The sequence below is a fragment of the Phaenicophaeus curvirostris genome, chromosome 2, assembly GCF_032191515.1.
Source record: "Phaenicophaeus curvirostris isolate KB17595 chromosome 2, BPBGC_Pcur_1.0, whole genome shotgun sequence".
Classification (NCBI taxonomy): domain Eukaryota; kingdom Metazoa; phylum Chordata; class Aves; order Cuculiformes; family Cuculidae; genus Phaenicophaeus; species Phaenicophaeus curvirostris.
Window position 1 is genome coordinate 94439456 of NC_091393.1, and position 21351 is coordinate 94460806.

The following is a 21351-nucleotide window of genomic DNA, read 5'->3' on the forward strand; positions in this document are numbered from 1 at the left end:
TTTGGTTTTATAAAGAGAACTACAGGTATCCAACCTGGGGAATTGTAGCAGAGATGGTATCTGTGGATCCTTGACTTGGCTAGGTTTACTCTGGGCTGTGCTCAGTACTAACTACTCCTGTGTAGTGCATTTACCAGAAAGCTGGAAGTAGCAAAAAGAAAAGCCACCATATTCAGATGCTTATCACAGCAGCACAGCACTACTCAATATTTAGCCAATTCCCAAATTTAAGTGATGCTCACAATCTCAAAGGAGAGAAGAGGAAGGCAAAGCTGAATCCAAACAATCTTCTTACACAACAGATTCCTTTATCCTGATGAAGGCGAAGTTGATTTAGCCATTATGTTGACCTGACTTAAATCTGATTAAAGTTTCCAGGTCCAAACATAAGGGGAAAAAAATGCTATCCTACAAGTACTGGAAATATTCTCAATACTAGAGGCAACCGGAGAATATTTTAAGGCAACTGGAGAATATTTTAAAATTAATTTCCTCTTAAAAATACTTTTTTTCCACAATGATTTTTATTTTAAAACTGTACTAACTTTCAAAGCTCCCTTGAAACAAAAACTGTTTGCTACCTTTGCCATTTCAAAATGGAAGTGTCTGAAACTTTGTTTAAAACCAATAGCGACCTCCTTAATACACATCATGTTTTCACTATTTCTCCATTATGCAGACCACTGATACACCAAAATAAGGCAGCATTTCAGATATTAAAAGTTCATTTAAAACTAGTTTTTAGATTCTTGTATCTTTTTCTTCTGAATGGGTGAATTTTTTAGTTGTTTTTCTAATAAAGTAATTTAACAAACTTGTGCAGGACCCATCTATGCACATCAACATCGGCAGGCATCAACTGACAAGAGTAATTTAACATTTGCATATGCGCAAAGCAGATTACCTCCTGCAGACTGCAAATTACTAATATTATTGACTGTTTGTTTTGCCCCCAAACAGGGTGTCAGATACAATGTGTGCAAAAGGTCTTGTCCTGGCTCTGTAAATATGACACTGCTTTGACAACTGCAGCACCGGGAACCTGAGACACATTGAATGAAATCCAAACAGACTTATCTGTTAGTAAATAACTTAGATTAGGTGATGAAAAAACTGAAATAAAATATTTCTTGCTTTCTTCAATCTTATCCTTCCTCTCAGTTGCGTATTGTATTACCCCTGAGTGGAAAATGTAAGTTTAGGATAGGGTGGCATCCCTGCACTCCCCAGAATAGCCTTTGTGTACCATGGTTGCTGTCACACTGACACCTAATGGCAGACAGGAACCAAATATTGTGGGTGATTTCCCAGGAGCGTGTTTTATTCCTATGTTGCAAATTTTCCTTCAAATTATAGAAGGTAAGTGAGCTTAGGACTTCACCTTAGTATGTGATTAACCTCTGGGAGGGCAGTGCTGGGAATGCAACGCTGGCAGGGCTGAATTAGCATAAGAAGAGTGAGGGGCTGTGGCATGAGGCTTGGATACTGCCAAAAGCATGAGCAGCCTTTCACAGAGAAATCACACAGTTCCCAAAGGAAAACAAAAGCACTGAAGGCTAAAACAGGCTGGCCAAAGTCATCCAGTCGGTTGGTAATGGCTGGAAGGTCTAATTTTGCCCAGTCCCTGACTTACTGTGTTTTTTTCTGATCCCAGCACACAAGGAAATAGGTAGGGGCAGTGTAATTGACAATAACATATGAAAACAAAGCATTGAATAAGGCTCATTCTTCCTTCAGGAATTTTTGAGGAAATAAGAATTTTTTCTGGGATGTTTCACTCTTAAAGTTATGTTTATTATGGTGAACAGAGTGGAGTGCTGTGGTCCTGTCTTCCCTTACATACCTAAGAGGTAAGAGCAGCACAATCAAGACAATCTGGGCTTACACTGCAGCAGACTATGCCCACACAGGGTCCATATCCACATCTGTGAGCTAAAAATCTCACTATTTGGTGGCTAAAAGTAAGGGTCTCAGGTATGCACTTGGTAGCTGTTTTTCTTTGACCACAATGCATCCTATGTAGTAAGATAAATAATTAATTGTAGCCATAACCTTTCAGCTGGTTAGTAAAGCTTTTATTATACAGGCAGAGGTATGGTAAAATTTAGCAGTGAACTTCAAATGATGATTCTGGAGAAACATAGACTGGGTCCCAAATCCTTGTCCTTCCACAGATGGTGCAGACAGAGGGTGAGCTCCTGTAAATCTCCTGAGTGGTGAGGCACTGGCACAGGTTGCCCAGGGAAGTTGTGGCTGCTCTATCCCTGGAAGTGTTCAAGTCCAGGTTCGATGGGGCCTTGGGTAGCCTGGTCCAGTGGGATGTCCCTGCCCATCGCAGGGGGGTTGGGACTAGATGATCTTTAAGGTCCCTTCCAACCCAAACTATTTTATGATTCTACAATATAAGACCAAGTCCTGTGTTATTCTACAAGGTCTCTGGCATGACCCCAGAATCTGCTCTTCACCTGGTGCAGTTCAGGTGTGTTTTGATATCTCCAGGGGGAATTTTCAGCAGTAAGAAAATTAACAAAGGAAATGACTAAAATTAGCAGAAGTATAAGAATAACCATAGTAAGATGTAACTGAAGGTAGGTTACATCAAGAAAAAAAAAATAAGCTAGCAGTTGTTACGAAACAATGTTGTATTTTTTAAAATATCAGAAGTCATGTATTGGTTTTTAAACAGAATTCTACAGGAAAGAACAGTCTTCCATGTTCCTTTACAGTGACAATTTGTAAACTATCAGTTAAGTGTTTAATCCATGGGATCTGATTTCTGTGAGAACTATACTCTGACTTTTTACTGATTTTGTGGTATGCAAGGACTCAAAGGTGTGGTCAGAGCCATCACCGGTGAAGGAGTGCAAGAAAGTTCTGGTTACTCCTGTCACTGCAGATGCATTTGAAAGGGATCACTTTAAATGTGGACCAGGGGAGGAGGGAGCTGTTCCCTCCCAGAGGGCAGAGGAGAAGCTGGGACAGGGGTGTTGGGGAGCCCAAGTTCCCAGGGAAGATGGGTGTTACAGACAGACCATGGACTAGGAGGGCAGGAGGCAGAAATCAAGTGGCTTTGCTCATCATAGAGGTGAAAAGGTGGGATCTGCAGTGTACTCGCAGTAAATAATTATGATCACCATACAGGCTTATAAGCTATTATTAATGACGTCTTTTCATAATATCACAGCATTTTGCTTTTTAATAATACCAACACTGCAGAGACAACCAAGGCTGCCTCACAATCTACTTTAAAGACTGAATTTTATAGTTTGAAATCTAGCACGATTCAGGAGTTTCGGTATCTTGAATGCTGTGAAACATACTATTGAAGGGCAGATGTGATTCATGCATGAGTTCAGGAGTTGCAGCAGTCTCACGGCAATGAGATTTAAAGTAAAAAGAAGTCTCAGTGCAGACTAACCAACAGGAAAGGGAAAAGATATTTCAAGTAGCTAAAAGCAGAGTGTATGTTGAGGGAAGAAAACTGTCATTAATTCTGGATGTACTTACTGCCTTGTATTAGGCACTGTTGATTGGGTTTTCATCAACACTTTCTCTTAAGAAGCCCTTTTCTTTTTTTTCTTGTGGCCAAGCCTGGCACTTTAGAAAGTGCAAGACTGACAACAGCAATGTGTACAAATCTCACTCTCAGACCTCACTGAGTTTTTCCCTACAGCTTTCACCAGTGATATCCTGAATAGAATGTCATCATACCTTAGATGGGATTTTAATGGAGAACTTGGTTCTGTTAATTAGAAAGTAAGTATTCACCAAGGACTACCAGCAGGTCATCAAACACCGTTGCTTTTGTTGGGGGAGTTTTTTAGGGGCGAACTGTCAAGCAGTCTCTTGTGCAGGAGTCTTAGAGGAAAAGCAGCTCAACCTCTGATTATGCCATGGGCAATTCTATTGTTTCCCCATTTAAGAGCCTGTGGCTAGGGAGTGTAGTGAAAGAGGAGGCAATAAATAAACAGTCCTTCAATGGTTTTGTTTGTTTGTTTGATCAGAAATCAGATGTGCAAAGATTCTCATATTTACACAAGTTGGTCCTTCCAAGCACAGGAATCCACAGCCGCTTCTAGATGTTGACCAAGCTGTATCTGATCACTATTTCTAAAACTCTCCCACACAGGGAGATAATTGGTGATAATTCTTTGTTGGGCCATTGTAAAAAGACTTAATATTGAAATATCACAATCGAATGTTAAACTGACACCTTGTGTCAGCCCACCATTATACCTCTTTTCATTTCCACTGCTGTCATGCTGTTGCTGTGATGAAATGCAGCCTGTCACATCACGTTAAGTTACACAGAACAAACAGGACAAAGCACATACCAACTGCCATGCAAATATGTGTTTGCCAACTCTTTTCAGTGCATGGAAATGCAACTGGTGAATTCCCTATCAGAAAACCAGAGGCTCAAGGATGGCTCTAGGGTGTGTGAGACAAACATGCCTATGACATACAGTGAACAGATACACAGCCCTCAGCTGGCTACAGCAATTATAAAAGCACCTTCTTTTGTGGTTATTTCTTGTTTCTTGAGGGAAAAAAAAAAAAAAGCAGCACTGGATTCTGTGGCTGCTGATGTCATGTAGCAAAATATAAATGTGTAATAATTAATCCAGCATTTGCGTCCAGATCTGGATCTATTTTCATGACTGTCCAGACTTTGGTTGTGTATGTGTAAATATAACACCCACTTATGCATACACACACGTGCATACTATGAGATGTGTGAATATACATTCTGTGGCTTTTAACTGCAGTCTTTTAGCCTGCATGTGGGCCTTTTGAAGCTAATGGGAGATTTACCAGGGGCTTTTTCACAGAGCTGTAGGCAAGACTGGAATCTAGCATATATGAATGTTATACTCAAATGACACAGTGTAAATCACCTAGTTTGATCTACACTGAATTAGAGGCCATTAAATTTCATCCAGGTATCCTACACCGAGCCAGAAAAGCTTGTGTTTGCCTAGTGCATAAATTGTACTTGTCTAAAACCTATTTCCCAGAAAGGTATTAATTGATGCAAAGACACTCCCTGTATCAATAGCTCATTTCAACAGTTATGTGTGCTTTATATTTACAGTTATTTCAGTCTACAGAGTCAGTGCTGAGAAGTCAAATTCCTACTTAAATTCCTAGCTATAATGTCAATGGATACTTGAGTAGTAACTTGCTTTTCTTTACTTCAATGCCATGTGCACCCTCCTTCAAGATATTTTATGATGAACTATTCTTTATCATGTAACATCCTCACCCAAGGAATCTCTCTGTGAATTAGGACAAGAGGGAACAGCCTCAATTTGTGTCAGGGGAGGTTTAGAATGGATACTAGGAAAAACTTCTTTACAGAAAGAGTGGCCAACCACTGGAACAGGAGTCACCACCTCCAGAGGTGTTCAAAAACCATGTAGATGTGGCACTTTGTGAAGTGTTTTAGTAGGCATGGTGGTGTTGGGCTGTATGATCTTAGAGGTCTCTTCCAACCTTAATGATTCTAAGAACTGTCCTCACTTTTATAACTTACTTCTTGATATGTTGCCACAGGAAATAAAATGTTTACTTGGTAATGAGCGTCATTGATTTTCTATTGTCTATGTGCATCAACTTTGCTGGAGGTTATAGGGATAAGAAGGAAATATACTGAAAAGATCTGAGATGAGAGTCCTCACATAGCTTGCAATAATCTAGTTTTCAGTAGAATAGATAGAGATCACACACAGACAACTCCTTTCAATCTCCAGAATTTGGAAATACTGTAATTTTTTTTTTTTTTATAATCCCATCATAGTATGTGGCTACAGATAGAAAAAAAACCAAAACTCCCTACAGCTTGTTCTTCCATTTACTCATTTCTTGATAGGAAGGGTTGGACTTGATGATCCGGTGGGTCTCTTCCAACCTGGTTATTCTATGATTCTATGATTTTTTTCTTTTTTTCTACTTCACATGTGGTTTTAAATGAAGGCAAAAAAATAGTTTATTTATAACTTCTTGGTAAGGCTTTTTTATATTAAGTTGGGAACAATTTTACTGCTGATGAATATTACACAATACGGGGATCATTAAATTAAAATATTAAGGAGAATAGTGTCTTCGTTTCAGACAAACAATGGTGCTTTTTAAATCAGATTCTGCAGTGGGCAAAAATAAGTCATGACAAAGGGAAAAAAATGGAATGTCGTGATTACTCTAAATCTTGACACAAGACTATAAACCTCTTTCAAGTGAAGATACACAGACCTTTGTGTAGACCTCTGCAGCTAAGCAAACCAGCTAGCCTTTGATGTACTTATAATTATTAGGGGCTGAGGATTATGTCTTTAGGCAAAGCCGCCTAGCAGTGGGAAGGTATAGATCAAAACTGACACCATGACACAAGCAAGTGGAGAGGTGAGATGAGGTGGAGCCAAAAATAGTTTGGCATCTCTATAGACCTTAGGTAAAATAAACAACTCTGTTTCTTGAAAAGAGCACAAGGAGGGGAGCAATTAGTGCCTGTAACTTCTCAATAGAGTAAAATCCTCACTACTAGTTGGAAAATTAGAAATGTAATTAACAAAAAGCTAAGCATTGGAATAAAGATGATTCAGCAGATCCACTTAGTTATATGGAAACATACTGTTACACTCCCAATGAGGCAGGTATGCCAGGCTGTAAATTCAAAACTACCACTGCAAAAGGCTTCCATGCCATGAGTGCTGCATGCCACTGGCTCCTCTTGAAACCAGGGGACTCAAATAGTCTACATCAAGTAGAGCACCCTTCCAAACCAGGCCCTCTCCATTTCTTTTGTAAAGGCCGGGTATTCTGGTAATGTCAGGCCTCCATGTGAGCTTGTTACTTGCTAAAATCCCCCATCCAAATCTCACTGAAGATGGTGGAAATCTTTTAATTGGTTTTAGCGGGCTCTGTATCGAATGCTCTATGTGGTTTGATACATGCAAGACAGTGCACATATGAGCACAGTTAAATAATCTAAAATTACTATGGATCTTCAAAGGCACTCATCTTGCATGACACAAAATTAAAAAGGTGCTTGTAGAAACTAATTTCTTGTCACAGGTTAACTGCCAATCATACTTACAAAACATTTTTCATTAAAAATTATTTTCTGTCTCTCTTGCTGAAAAGTCATATTCTTAGAAAAATAAAAGCAAAGGACTTGATTTCAGAGGTTTTGACTGACTTCAACTGAAAATCTAAATAAATAAATATGAGATCTACCACTTATGCTGAAAGGAGCAGAGCTCCAAAACACTGTAGCTTAAACAGGTGTCCCCCAATTCATTCCAGATCTCAGTTCATCTGTGTATTAGATAATGCCTTTTAAGTGTGCAACTAACAAGCTACACAATAAAATAAAAATCATGCCATGAAATAAAAGGCTAAGGTTCTCTGTTAACTTGAAAACTGATAGCAAGAGAAAGATGTGTGTGCTAAGGAAGACTAGGAAATGAAGAAGGTGTAATCATTGTCAAGGAGGGTACATGAGGGTTAAGAAGTCTATTGCTTGATAGATGAAAGGAGCCATTGTGGATCAGAAGAGGGACAAATGTTATCAACTAGGCTGATGCAGGGCCAAAGAAGGTTACAAAAACAAGGGGACAATTCTAAACATGGTCTTGAAATGCAAGCAGGCTTGCCAGGTCTGTCAGGAATAGGGGAAGATCTGAGAAAATTACAAGTGATTTGGAGGTAGCAGACTGCATGCAAGACCATATTAGTATTTCAGACACACTGTATGGAAGGCACGACATGATAGCATGCATCATTATTAATTATCACAAAGAACATGTAAGTCATTCAATATAAAACATTATTACACAACTAAGAAGAAATGAATAAATTATCCACTGAAGGTTCAGACAGGTGACATTCCTTGTCACTAAGGTGAAACATTTATGGCCCCCACATTTTGAATGTCGTTTTATAAACAGTGTGCGAAATTAGACCTCAGTCTCTGTGAGAACTAATAAGATTTCCTATCTCAACTTCAAACATGGAATAGGTCCAGAAATTTTTAAATTTTTTTTTAAGTAGAAAAACCTCAAGTTCTTTCACAAGACTCAAGGGCTTTCATGAGGCATTTCAGAACCACCAAAGTGATAGTCAGTTCCATCTAGCATTTCAGAACAATGCAATTATCTCAACATAAATCTTTTTATTGAGGTACTTGTTAGAAATGTTGCCTAAATACTAGTGTTACCAATATTCTGGATTTAATTCTAAGTAGAAATACAAGGATTCCCAATTTGCCTTTAAATTATGCAGCAGTTATCTGTCTTGTCACAACATGAATCCCTTTTGGGTGAAAGGTACTGATTTGAGGGTTAAAAATCATCTTGCTAGGCCCTAATGAAATTTGTTGGAAGTTGGCCTTGGGAAACTTTCTGGAACTGACTACATACACTCTTCGTTGGATATTCATTGAACAATGATGTCTGAAAGGCTGAGTTCTTCACCTCTGTGATCATTATTAGTTATGTCATTTCTTAACAGGCTGTGCCATGTCAGTTCTTTGCAACTCAAGTTTTACATTAGTAGCCTACAGTTTACAGCCCTGAATCGATGCATAATATCGTACCTGGTTACCTGTCTTCCAGAAGCCACCACGAGGCTACATCAACAAACAGAATTTATTAGTAAGCCTACAAATGTTGTCTCTGTTGTAATCAACTGAAACAAGGTGCACAGGATATATTTTAGGCACTCACTAAGGAACTCACCTCACTCACTAAGGAATTCACCTCACTAAGGAACACATAGATCTACTACAGAAATAATTAAATAGGGAATCTTCGGTAAAGGAAACCACAATACCTATGGCCACTGGTCTGCTGATCAAATGGGAGTGAGGAAAGCGGAGTCAACTAATGTGTTTTTTGAGACGTGTGGTACCACTACTTCAATCTTCTCATACCTCAAGGTGCATTTTCACAGGCTGCCAAACATAAAATCTTATGAGAATAATTTTCTTCAGAAGATTTTAATCAGTTGAACAAAATATCTGATTCTGCCAAAACCATAGCAGGGAAGATCAGGAAGCTCGCTTGACATTTCATCTTGCTCAGCAATAGCATCACAAAACTACTGTGCTCTGAAGGACTACAGGTGTTTTTCCCACACATTCCCAGACATTCTTAGCTTTGATAGTGGCTTCTTCAAAACAGCATATAGCAATCCATGATCATGTGAGGAACTGAGAAGCGTTAAAATTCAGAAAATTTTAAAATAATTCATGCATTTCTAGATTTATTTTGACACAAACAATTATTATAGAACTCTGGATGACATCTGTAAATTTAAGATGAAACTGCATTGTTGTTCTACATTATTTGTAGGAGCTTGAGGTGTTTTGGGGATGGGCTAGCTCAGGAAATATCATCAGATATATGAGAAATGTTCACATTTGTACTATTTAGGATCAAATATTATATTGTAATATATATACAAAATATGTTGCAGAGAGCCCATATACTATTTAGGGAGATGTTCAGTATAACTGGGGATCAATAACACCAATTGCACCTTGTTGCCTCTGTTTGCTTAGGTTGCTGCCTTCTTGTAGAAGTCTGAAGTGGGTGCTCAAGAAGTCTGGGGTTTGGTCTCAGAGGTTGTGACCACTGATGAACTGAGTGGCTGAAAGTCCCAGAGAGCAGGGACTAGGTGAAGAGAATTTGATTTAGAAGATTATTAGGGGACAGATATTTCATTGGAACTGCATTTTAAATCTTCTGGTTCTGGCATGGCTCTCAGAATGTTAGATAAATATAGTAATTTACATATAAAGCGCTTGTAATCTTTTGTTTTCACTGGGTCCACAAAGTTCATGCCTCAAAACACCATTTTTGCCAACAACAGTTTGTGAAATAAAAACATCACCAAGAAAGGACATTGTAATACAAAGTATAATAAAACAAAATATGTGGCTGAGATTTCACATGTTTAAGGTGAGACTCAATTTAGAGTAAACCAAACTTATGGGAGATTCATGCTTATTTTCATTTAAAATGAACTGGATGCAAATTCATTATTGTTCACAGACTGAATCTCAGCGACAGTTTGTCCCAGGGACATTGAGAGGTATTCTAAATCAGTCTGATAGTTAATTATTCAGCAAAAGGGAACACTTTAAAGTCTTTACCATATAAGAAGATTTTAATAATTTACACTTATGGGGCATTACAGAAGTAACTGTAGGACTCCTTTGAAGGAGGGCAAGGCTGTGTGCCTTAAAACTGAACTGTAACACTTATAACTGAACTGTAGTAATATGTATATGATAAATGCAAATAAGATACGTGTGATCACCTCAGGTTTCTTCCCTATCCCTCGTATGTGCCTATAAAAATATATAAGGCTCTCTGTAAATTTTAAAATAGCCTAACTTCAGAAATCTAGCAGTAGTGTTAGTTTACAAGAAATAAAATGGAGACACAGATTAAGGCTTAAATTTTCTGGATTAAGTGTGAGAAAACAGATAGAGGTCAGAGATAGGTATTTCATTTCTATGAAGCGCAGAGGACAACTACCTAAGAAGAGAAAAGGAATCAAGACAGATGTAGCTGTACACAGTAACAGATGACTGAAGCAAATGTCAGTTTCGGAAATTCTAGTGGTGAAAGGGCTTGCCCAAAGGCCCATCTGTGGTGCAAAAAAATGCTTGAAGTGACTTAAGCCTGAAAACCAAAGACCCTGAAGAAAAGGGTTCAGGACAGACGTTGCTTGATTTCTACTCCACTGCAGAGGGAAGGTTGTGATACTGTATTGCGTAGCCTTGAAAATCCTGCATTTATACACTATATACAACAGTTGCATAAAAACACATACGGCCTCTCTGCATTTCTATGTATTTGAATGGCATTTGCTTGTATGCCTTGGGTAAACACCGAGATGTACAGTTCTAAAATAATTCTATGTTGTAGAATTCTCTGTTGGCTTGTATCAGAAACGGCGTGACCAGCAGGTCCAGGGAGGATATTCTCCCTCTGTAGTCTGCACTGGTGAGACCGCACCTCAAATACTGTGTTCAGTTCTGGGCCCCTCACCACAAGAAGGATGTTGAGGCCCTGGAACGAGTCCAGGGAAGAGCAACAAAGCTGGTGAGGGGGCTGGAGAACAGGTCTTATGAGGAGCAGCTGAGAGAACTGGGGTTGTTTAGCCTGGAGAAGAGGAGGCTGAGGGGAGACCTTATTGCTTTCTACAACTACCTGAAAGGAGGTTGTGAAGAGGAGGGAGCTGGCCTCTTCTCCCAAGTGACAGGGGACAGGACAAGAGGGAATGGCCTCAAGCTCCGCCAGGGGAGATTTAGGCTGGACATTAGGAAAAAATTCTTCACAGCAAGGGTCATTGGGCACTGGAACAGGCTGCCCAGGGAGGTGGTTGATTCACCAACCCTGGAGGCGTTTAAAAGACGGGTAGATGAAGTGCTGAGGGGCATGGTTTAGTGATTGATAGGAATGGTTGGACTTGATGATCCTGTGGGTTTTTTCCAACCTACTGATTCTGTGATTCTGTGATGTTACCCAAGGTCTCAAAGATGTTGTGGCTCCTTCTGAGTCTTAATCATGTTCTACTTCTTGGCATGGAACAAGGACAGAAGCTCTATATTTCTAATAGTCAAAGACACAGTAGAATAAGCAAGGCCAAGTGCAACGTCCTACACCTGGGTTGGGGCAATCTGCGGTTTAAATACCGGATGGGGGATGATGCGATTGAAAGCAGCTCTGTAGAGAAGGACTTGGGGGTACTGATTGATGAGAAGCTCGACACAAACTGGCAATGCACTCTTGCAGCCCAGAAGGCCAACTGTATCCTGGGCTGCATCAACAGAAGTGTGTCCAGGAGGCTGAGGGAGGTGATTCTGTCCTTCTACTCTGCTCTCGTGAGACCCCATCTGGAGCATTGTGTCCAGTTCTGGAATCTCCATCATAAGAAGGATATGGAACTGTTGGAACAAGTCCAGAGGATCTGACGGCTGGAGCACCTCTGCTATGAGGACAGGCTGGAGAGTTGGGGTTGTTCAGCCTGGAGAAGAGAAGGCTCCGGGGAGACCTTATAGCAACCTTCAACTACTTGAAGGGCGCTCCAAGAAATCTGAGGAGGGACTTTTTACAAGAGGATGGAGTGATAGGACTAGGGGGAATGGCTTTAAATTGAAGAGGGGATGATTTAGATCAGACATTAGGAAGAAATTATTCACAACGAGCGTGGTGAGGCACTGGAACAGGTTGTCCAGGGTAGTTGTGGATGCCCCTTTCCTGGAGGCTTTCAAGACCAGGTTGGATGGGGCCTTGGGCAGCTTGAGCTAGTGAGAGGTGTCCCTGCCCATGGCAGGGGAGTTGGAACTGGATGATCTTTAAGGTCCCTTCCAACCCAAACCATTCTATGTTTCTATGAAAACAGCACTGCGCATATTTTATACAAACACTTTATATTCTTTTTTTCCCTTTGTCTACTTTCTCTCTGCTGAGGGTTAGCTACCTAGACTTAGACCCCTACTGCCTGGTTTGTGCTATAGGCTCAAAATCAGAATGGTCTACATGTTTGCATATATATCTTCATGACAATTCAGAGAAACACAAGAAAGTTATGAGTTCCCCTGCCTGAAAAGTTGATCACGTTTGAGTTATTAGCCTAATCCTGTAATTTTTGCATTGATATTCCCTATGGAACTGCAAGAAGCCCACTGCATGCAAAGATGTTACTTTAAAGCCAGGATACGAGCCTGTGTTCACATCAGTAAATATTTCATCTGAATGGTGTCAAAACATTCATGATGTGACTACAGTTATTGGGACAGTGTGCATCTACAAATATTTAGAGGTGAATGAGACAGATCGTCATACTTGGCTTCCGATGCTGGTCTGAACAAAGATTTTCAGATTCAGTCCCTTACCTCCTGCACTCAGTTTAGTTTGTACAGCCTGAACTTTTCTACATAGCCATAGTATAAATCTTTTTTTGCTTCATAGCTACTGCATTGACACAATCCTCACGTGGGTATTGACAGGCAAATGCTATACCATTTTTATAAGCCTCTCTCTTTACAAATAAAAAATACTGTCTCACTTTCAGAGATAACAATGCAATCGGAACACTGACTCCCCTACAAATACGACACGGTGTTCTACAGAACAAGTATTGATTAAAACAAAAAGGGTTTTTTAAACACCAGTAATTCTTACCAATTCCCGTAGTTATTGATTCCGCATCAATGTCATTAGCCTTTTTCTTTGCCACTTCAGCTAGTGCCAATTCACCCTTATCTAGTGCAAGGTAATGGATGTCCTTTGGAAATAAAAGAGAAAAGAAAGATTAATCTAAAATTAATCTCATAGGATCAACAAAAGGGATTTTGAAAGAAAGCTTCTTTTATTATTTAGATCACAACATAGATGGAACTGATGAACCTACCACTACATTTTAATTCTTTCCCAGCATAAATTTATTACCTTACTTGTGCTGTTGAATACAGCAAAGAATAAAACACTGACCAATCATATGCTGATAAAAGTGAGGCTATTGACTCAGTGTATGAAAGAAACCAATCTGTTTGCTTTTAAGCTAACTTCCATTGGTGCAACATGAATTAAGAGAGGGCTGATAGGACATAAGCCAGATACGAAGTACCAGAACTGGCTGACAGCCTCTATTTTGAAGCATGCTAAAGTTTCCACATAGTATATAAGCTTTTGGAGTAAAGCTTTTCTGGGACTAATTTTGTTTGGAGGTTGTCATACTACACTTACTGTTCCTTGAATAAAGTGATGGTGGCCCTCCTTGTGCTGTTATTGAAGGCAATAAGAGCAATAACATTTGCTCGACGTTTTTAACGTGCATGCAGGTGACATTGATTCACTCCTGGACCACAAGCAGCTTTCAAAAACTGTTCTTGTATAGAATAAATAGTTGCCAAAACTCTGGATCTAGTCCTTAACCTACGCTTAAAGTTAGAGGGCTCCAGCAAAGGCATATCATTACATGCTGAATTGCAAGACTTTTTACTGTGTGTTAAACTTCAGGGTGAAATCCCCCTGTACTACCTACATACAGCACAATTTGTGGGAAAATTTGTGCTGCTGACAAATTGCAGTCTCACTACCCTTGGTTTTGGCCTTTGAAGTAAAGTTTCATCCTTCACCATTAATAAAGAGACAACTAACCCCCTTTCCTTTTGGCATCACAGGCTGCTCTGTGCATGAACTGAGACATATAAAGCAAGGGAAACCTAAGAACTGTTGGCAAAGCTTTTTTTCCCCACTTCTTTGCTGAAGATGTCATTTGGTATCCAAAGATATAAGTCACCACTGGCTATTGTTCTGTAATCTATCTGTATGCAGGAATTTAAAGGGAAAAGAAGTATTTGCTGGAAACATTGACCTCTGCATACCTTAAAAGCAACTATAATCTCACTAATGCAGGGGATTTAATGTGAAACTGTCCTTAGTGTGAGTTTACTGCCATCATAGAATCATAGAATAGTTTGGGTCAGAAAGGACCTTAAGGCTTCCCTGGGCAACCTGTCCCAGTGCCTCATCACCTTCATGGTGAAGAAATTCTTCCTTATGTCTAGTCTAAATCCGCCCCTCTCCCATTTATAGCCATTGCTGCTAGTCCTATCACTACAAGCCTTTGTAAACAGTCCCTCTCCAGCTTTCTTATAGCCCCCTTCAGGTACTGGAAGGTTGCTATAAGATCTCCTTGGGGCCTTCTCTTCTCCAGGCTGAACAACCCCAACTCTCTCAGCCTGTCCTCGTATGGGAGGTGCTCCAGCTCTCTGATCATCCTGGTAGCCCTCCTCTGGACCCATTCCAACAGTTCCATATCCTTCTTATGTTGAGGATTTCAGAACTGGACACAATACTCCAGATGAGGTCTCACAAGAGAGGAGTAGAGAGGCAGAATCACCTCCCTTGAACTGCTGGCCATGCTTTTTTTGATGCAGCCCATGATACAGTTGGCCCTCTGGGCTGCGAGCTCACATTGCTGGCTTATGTCGAGCTCTTCATCAACCAGCACCCCCTTCTCCACAGGGCCGCTTTAAGTCACATCATCAGTATTGCAGAAGCTCCTACAGGAAAAAGAGACCTTACTCTAGGAAGACAAGATAGATTAAAAAAGGGAGATTAATTGTCTTAGGAGAAAACAGTGCTGCTTTTATTATCCTCCCATTTAATTAAAACAAAAGTAAGAAGCAAACAGAGAATGTCAGGGAAACTGAGACTGATTACATGGGAAAATCTGGTACTGACTTTCAGGATCCCAACAGCCTGCAGGACATAGCAATATTTTTTTAATTACAAACACAGGTGTGACTTTAAAAAAATGTGCAAGGGTCTTAGAGCAAAGTAATAAGCTATGAACTTGTTGCGAACTCAGTACTTCCTCTCTTTGTAGGTCTAACATGGTTGTCAGGAGAAAAGGGTCTGAGTAGCAAGGTATGATTTCTGTTAAGATTAAACAGTAGATATTGTCAGCTAATTTAGATAACAATAGAAAACCTAAGGGCTCTTGAACAAGTCTGAACTTACAAAGATTTGAAGGTATAGGCAGATTGTGTTCACTAATTTAAAATATGTTCTGACTATGCTTAATGACTTTCTTTGTGTAATTTAAACCAAAAGAAGTATTGTATAGTTCAATGCAATTTTGAATAATAAACCTGGGAGGGGATGGAAGCAACTGGAGAAAATGACAGTTCTTTCAGCTAAGAGGTTCTGCATGCCATGTGGATCAAAGCATCTGTTACTTTCAGATCTTCTTTCTGTGTATTTTTGAGTAAAGAAATGAGAAGATGCTACATGCCCATCGCTAACTAATAAGGGCCTTGTAAGAAATAAAGATATAGCAGTAGGCTGGTAAGTGGCTTTATTTGTGGTTCCGCAAGCTGCTGTCATAAAGAATTTTAAAAAAGAAAGTAGCTCTTGTCTCTATATCTAAATAAGCTTTAGAGAGAAAAGACTACATATACGAAAATTCCTAATTAGACAATTTCAGATGAAATTTGGGTGCTCAAATAAGCCAGCAAAATTGGATTTTTCTAAGAATTTATTACTATCTGAGTAGAATAAAACTAGGAAAAAAATGAGAAAGAAGAAACACTGGAATATGGGATGCCTTAAAGAATGACAGAAAAAAAAAAGAATTAAATTAGCTCAATATTTATTACAGATTTTTTTCACACAATATTCTTAAGAATTTACCCGTCCAAAGATCACGTCCTTCTCAAAAACAATAGTGACAATAAAAACAATTTTCAGCAGCTTATTATGTGTTTGCTGAAAGGGCTGTATTTTACCATTTAACAGTTTGAATACTTTCTGCACTACTTCCTTTTTACCCTTATTTTTGTGACTCACAGAGCTGGCCCTAGGTGAGCAGAAGTCATTTGAAACACTGATGTGCATTTGTCTATAGGATATTTCTGGGCAGAATTCCAACGTTTCTTCCAAACATGCACTTTCCTCATCAGTGCATCACCCAAGGTCTGACAGTTTTATTAAAGTGTCTTTTCCTTGCATTTTTTGCTACCTTTGGTACGTGGGATGGCCTTTTGAATTTCCAGCAGCTGAGCGCTGAAGCATACTACAAAAGGTTTTCAGGCTAACAACCCTTCTATTGCTTGATCTTTTCTGTCGCAGATTGGATCAGTCACTGTCCAATAAATGTAGGTGTTGTTCACGAGATGTCCTTTTCAGTTCTATTTTTTTATTGAACTTTGTAGGAGATGATAATAATTGATGGACTTAGATGTGACGTGAGGGCAAAACTTATGGAGAGACACAGCAGTGTATACGTGTCTTGTTATGGCATCATACTAGTGACGCCATAGCTACAGAACTTTTAAGCTTTTTTTTTTTTTCCTTTTCATTTCTATGAAACAAATTAGCCCTCAGATAGCATTCTTTCAAATTTATTTGCAATCTCAAAACAAATAACAGGAATGCTGCAGAGCCCTGTTTGGTTAAAGATGTGCTCAGTTTAAATTTTCCAAGATATAGGACATTTCTTTAGAAGTCTCAGAAGATGGGTATTTAATGTTTGGATCCTTCTCAGCCCCTGTTATATTTGCTGCTTTCTGTCCTTTCCTTTCTTGTTGCTTCTCTGTTCCCCTTTATTAATTAGATTTTTTCTTTCTCATTTTGCTTATGCCATCAGATAGTCTACTACTTCTTCTTGAAAGCCTACTAAATTAACTGGGAATAAGGTGTCATGGCTCTTAGAGGCTTTACAAATGGATTCACTTGGTCTGTAAAACAACAGGACAAATAATTGACCTACGTATTATTTATTTGTACTGTACACAATTATAAATGTTTTAAATATAGGTAAGGTCATGTTGTATGTTATAAATTGCATTTTCACCTACATAAATAATTATACAAATTATTCGCTTTGAAGCAGAAGTGAAGGATGCACAAACCTTGCTGAGCGATAGTATTGTTATACTAATACCTAGAAGAACTGTAAGCTTTCAGGGAACAGGTAATCTAATTTTCACACAGTATTTAGTGCAATAAAGCCCAATTCCCTAGAAATTACTGCAGCACAAATTAATACTTTTTATGACCCATACACCTTTTAACTTCTTGAGTCCTGTACTTAGTAGTCTGGCAGCAGTGTCATTGCTAGCTTATTGCAAAATTTGTTCATTAATACCTTATTTAGAAGAAGAATTACCAAAAGGACATTTCCCCAGAGGAGGCAGTGAGGTAACAAGAGGATTCAAAGAGGCAGGTGTGTGCTGCTTGTTGCATAATTCAGGGGACACTATGAAGAATCTCAAAGGTAATGCAAGAAGAACAAGGCTGGTATAGAACTATTTTTGATCTCACAGCAACGTAAGCCAGGAGGAATCAGGTGAAAATATATATTTATGTTTAAGAGCATTGGTGAGACGGGAAGTGGAGAGTAGGTGTTGAAAGAGGAAAGGGAAAACAGAGAAGAGTAGGAAAGGATGGAGCTAATTTCTTTGTGAACATTGAAACTCCTCTTGAAGAAAGATGGAGAATCTTTTTGTTGAGAGAAGGACAGGTTACCACTTGTGGAGCCAAGTACTGACAGTCCCTCCCTCTTGCTAGCAGCTTTGCACCCATCTCTTGATCCAACACTACTGTTTCCCACCCTGGGACAGAGGTGTTCCCTCAGTCCTGCAGTCAGTGGGGGGAAGGAAATAGAAAAAGATCACATAGAAAATCCTCTCAGCCACATGAGAAAGGGCCCTTTAGGTGGCAGGCCAAATGCTGGGTCATTTGTTCTGCCAGAATGGCTGAAATTACTCAGGGAGAATTTGTTATACGTATGGTGGGAGAGCCCCTTACAAAGAGCTGAAGCCTGCACAGATGTGTTACAGTCTGAATCTCATGGCTATGTGGCTGCAGCAGTGCATAGCTTGATTAAGTATAAAATTTGTATAGAAGAAGTTACATTCAATCAAAAGAGAAAAGGAAAATGATGAGCTAGAAAGAGGAAAAATCAAGAAGAGTAAACATAAAACATGTAATGAATTTCCTAAATGTCTGACATTTCCATCACACTCTTTTGATGCACACTTAGAAAAGTTTATCACAGTATTCACATCTTTCTAATTAGATGGAACAAGCCAGATGATTAGAGCCGTGGAAAAAACATCAAAAGGTTCACACAACTTTTTATATAATTAGAAGGGAATTTTCATAACCCGTAAAAGCAGGAGTTAATTGTGTAATTTAACATACAATTTAAATATCAAGATCAAACTAGCAGGGCAAGTGACTTAATGGGATAAATGATATTAACATCTAGTGTCAAAGCTTAATTTAAACAACAGAATGTCTTCATTATGCAAAAGAGTCAAGCAAAGAATCGTTCAAAGGGCCTTTTTTTTCAACAAGCCCCTTTCCTATTGTTTCTTTGAAAACAATGAAATCAGCTGTGGAGCAGCAACATGCTGAGAGACTAGGAAAGCACGATTGGCTTTGTCCATCTGACCTCACTGTGACATTGTGGTGCAAGATCTTATAAAACAAGAGCCTCCTGCAGAGCTCACACAGAGGACCTTTTAAGAGCTAGTTAATTTTACTTTTGTAGCTAATTAAATGGGAGGGGGCAGAGAGTGCATGAAATGTAAAAACCCTAGGGTTGATGCTGCTGAGCTTTGTTGTTTTAAAAGTACCTGTAGAAGCGTTCATAATTTGTCACTTTTCACAAAACCCTAAGAGACAAACTAAGAGCATTCAGGATCCCCAGGATATGGCCAGCTCTTGTGTCCAGGACTCAGCAGTTGCACTTCTTAAAGGAACGGATTAGAAATGTATAAGCTTATTAGAGTGAGAGATGACATTCACCCACATCAGGACAGATGAAGAAGGGGAAAGTTCAAAAACATATACATTAATTCCTGGAAAATAAAGAATAGCCTTCAGGCCATGCTAGGGAAAATGTCAATGACTTTAAAGATACTCAGTTCCTATTGACAAGTTTCATGATGGCAAAGGGCAAAAACCAGGTAGAATAGTTCTGTGTTCTGTATGTGTCTAAGACTGCAAATGACACGGATCCATTTTAACGTGCATAAAAGCTGACAACTAATATCCTGACAACTGAATCTGTCTCCAGAAATGACTCACCATAAACAGGTCCCGAGCACCTATATCAACAGCTAGCAGAAATGCTTTTTCAAATCTCTGATACCTGTGAAGAAAAGGAAACATGTCACTTGCTGAGGAAATTTAAGAACGGCATCAAATTCTTCTAATGGGCGGATGAAGTCCTTCAGTTCTTACCAAAAGTGATGCCAAAGCTTTACTGGGGAAGCTTGATACGCTCACATTCAGACTGCAGAACTGTGAGGTAGAACAGTGATTACCCTTAACCTTCTTCATTGTTTAAAACCTTCAGCAAGTTTTATGTTCAATATTGAGTCCCATCAGATCTAGTTGAATCTGAAGAGAGCTGAAGGTACTGTATATCATAACAAATTAAAAGGTACCGTCCACAACATAAATAAGTAGTCCAAATAACATTGGTAGGAACCTCAAAATCCCCTACAGAAAAGACTAATCCCAACTCTCACAGGACATCAGAGGTCCTTGTAGAAGTTTGCATCGAGTTTTGTCCTCACAGACCCCTCAACATATATCTCTGAAGATGATAATACAGTCAAATAATGAGAAATAGTCATGAATCCCCAGGGACTGAAAAAGTTAAAGGGTGACAATGCCATGCCTTTGAACTCCCTCAGCCCAGTATTACCATAGACTCCTGAGAGTTTTCTGAAGATCCTGTGGTGAGGGAGATTGTGTCAATGAGGTAAAAGAAGGGGAAAAAGAGCAAAATTTACAAGCAAAAGTAAGAGTAGAGATGCAGTACAGTATGAAGGGAGCAGTGTGGATGTGGAACTTCCTCTTTGCCTTTAACATTACTAGGAGGGCTGTATTATGGCATACTGAGACCACTACTTCAGTGGGTTGAGGGCTTGCTGAACAACCGCTCCTTCCATCTGTAATGACACAGACTTCTACCTTCATCCTACCTATAGACATCATACACCATCTCCTGACAATTACAGCAAATATCTACATGCAATGGAGATACTGTGGAAAGCTGCAGATATCCTCATTTGCAATCTCTGGGTATTCCACAGAATCAGGAAGAAACAAGCTACTCATCAGAAGGTTTCTGAGAACGTATACAACACTGCACTGGCAACTGCTAATCACAATAGGGAGTTCTGCATTTGGCTAATAAGTCTTTTATACTAGATATAGATAATCCCTACGTAACAACCACTGTACTGAAAGTTATTCTGTTTTCTTCTAGTGCATGTTTTAAACTGTTTAAAAACACCTGCAATTAATTTTAGATATGCAAAACAACAAAATACCCCAATTTTACTTCAGCTGTGAAATAAAAGATTGATTCCTTATAGAAAGATTTCTATATTTTCTCCATTAATGGAGAAGTTTCTCCCTTTTCACCTGTTAACAATTTCAACAATAGATCAGTTGTAGGTGTTTGGAGTTTGGGAAGAAGACGGCTTTTTTTTCTCCAACAGGGAAAAAGCAGAATTATGATTACTCAGTGTTAGAAAGTTGTAGTTTGTGCTTCCTGTTGAATATTGTCTGACAGCATCATACAGATGCCAGTATTTACACAGTTCTGTATCTTGAGGATTGGGCAATGCTGTATCTCTTCTTCAGGCCAGTGGGAGCACAGGGGAAACACAGAAATCCTTCTTTACCTTGGTGGATGACAGAGTCACATATGGGATTCATACTGGGATTCTTGTTTCTGACCAAAGCCTAAGTGTGTTTCTGCCTCCATCTTGCGACAACCTTATTGCTCTTGTCTCTTCTA

The 21351-nt window shown here is 39.3% G+C and overlaps 1 protein-coding gene across 1 annotated transcript in view; it reads right to left on the bottom strand.

The window, feature by feature from the left end:
• WDPCP (WD repeat containing planar cell polarity effector) overlaps positions 1–21351 on the bottom strand; it is a 161167-nt gene that overhangs the window by 29953 nt on the left and 109863 nt on the right. Inside the window, exons 14-15 of the mRNA XM_069852966.1 lie at positions 19623–19686; positions 13200–13302 (exon numbers count right to left, since the gene is read on the bottom strand). Coding sequence (XP_069709067.1) covers positions 13200–13302; positions 19623–19686 — 167 coding nt within the window. The remainder of the gene's footprint in view (positions 1–13199; positions 13303–19622; positions 19687–21351) is intronic.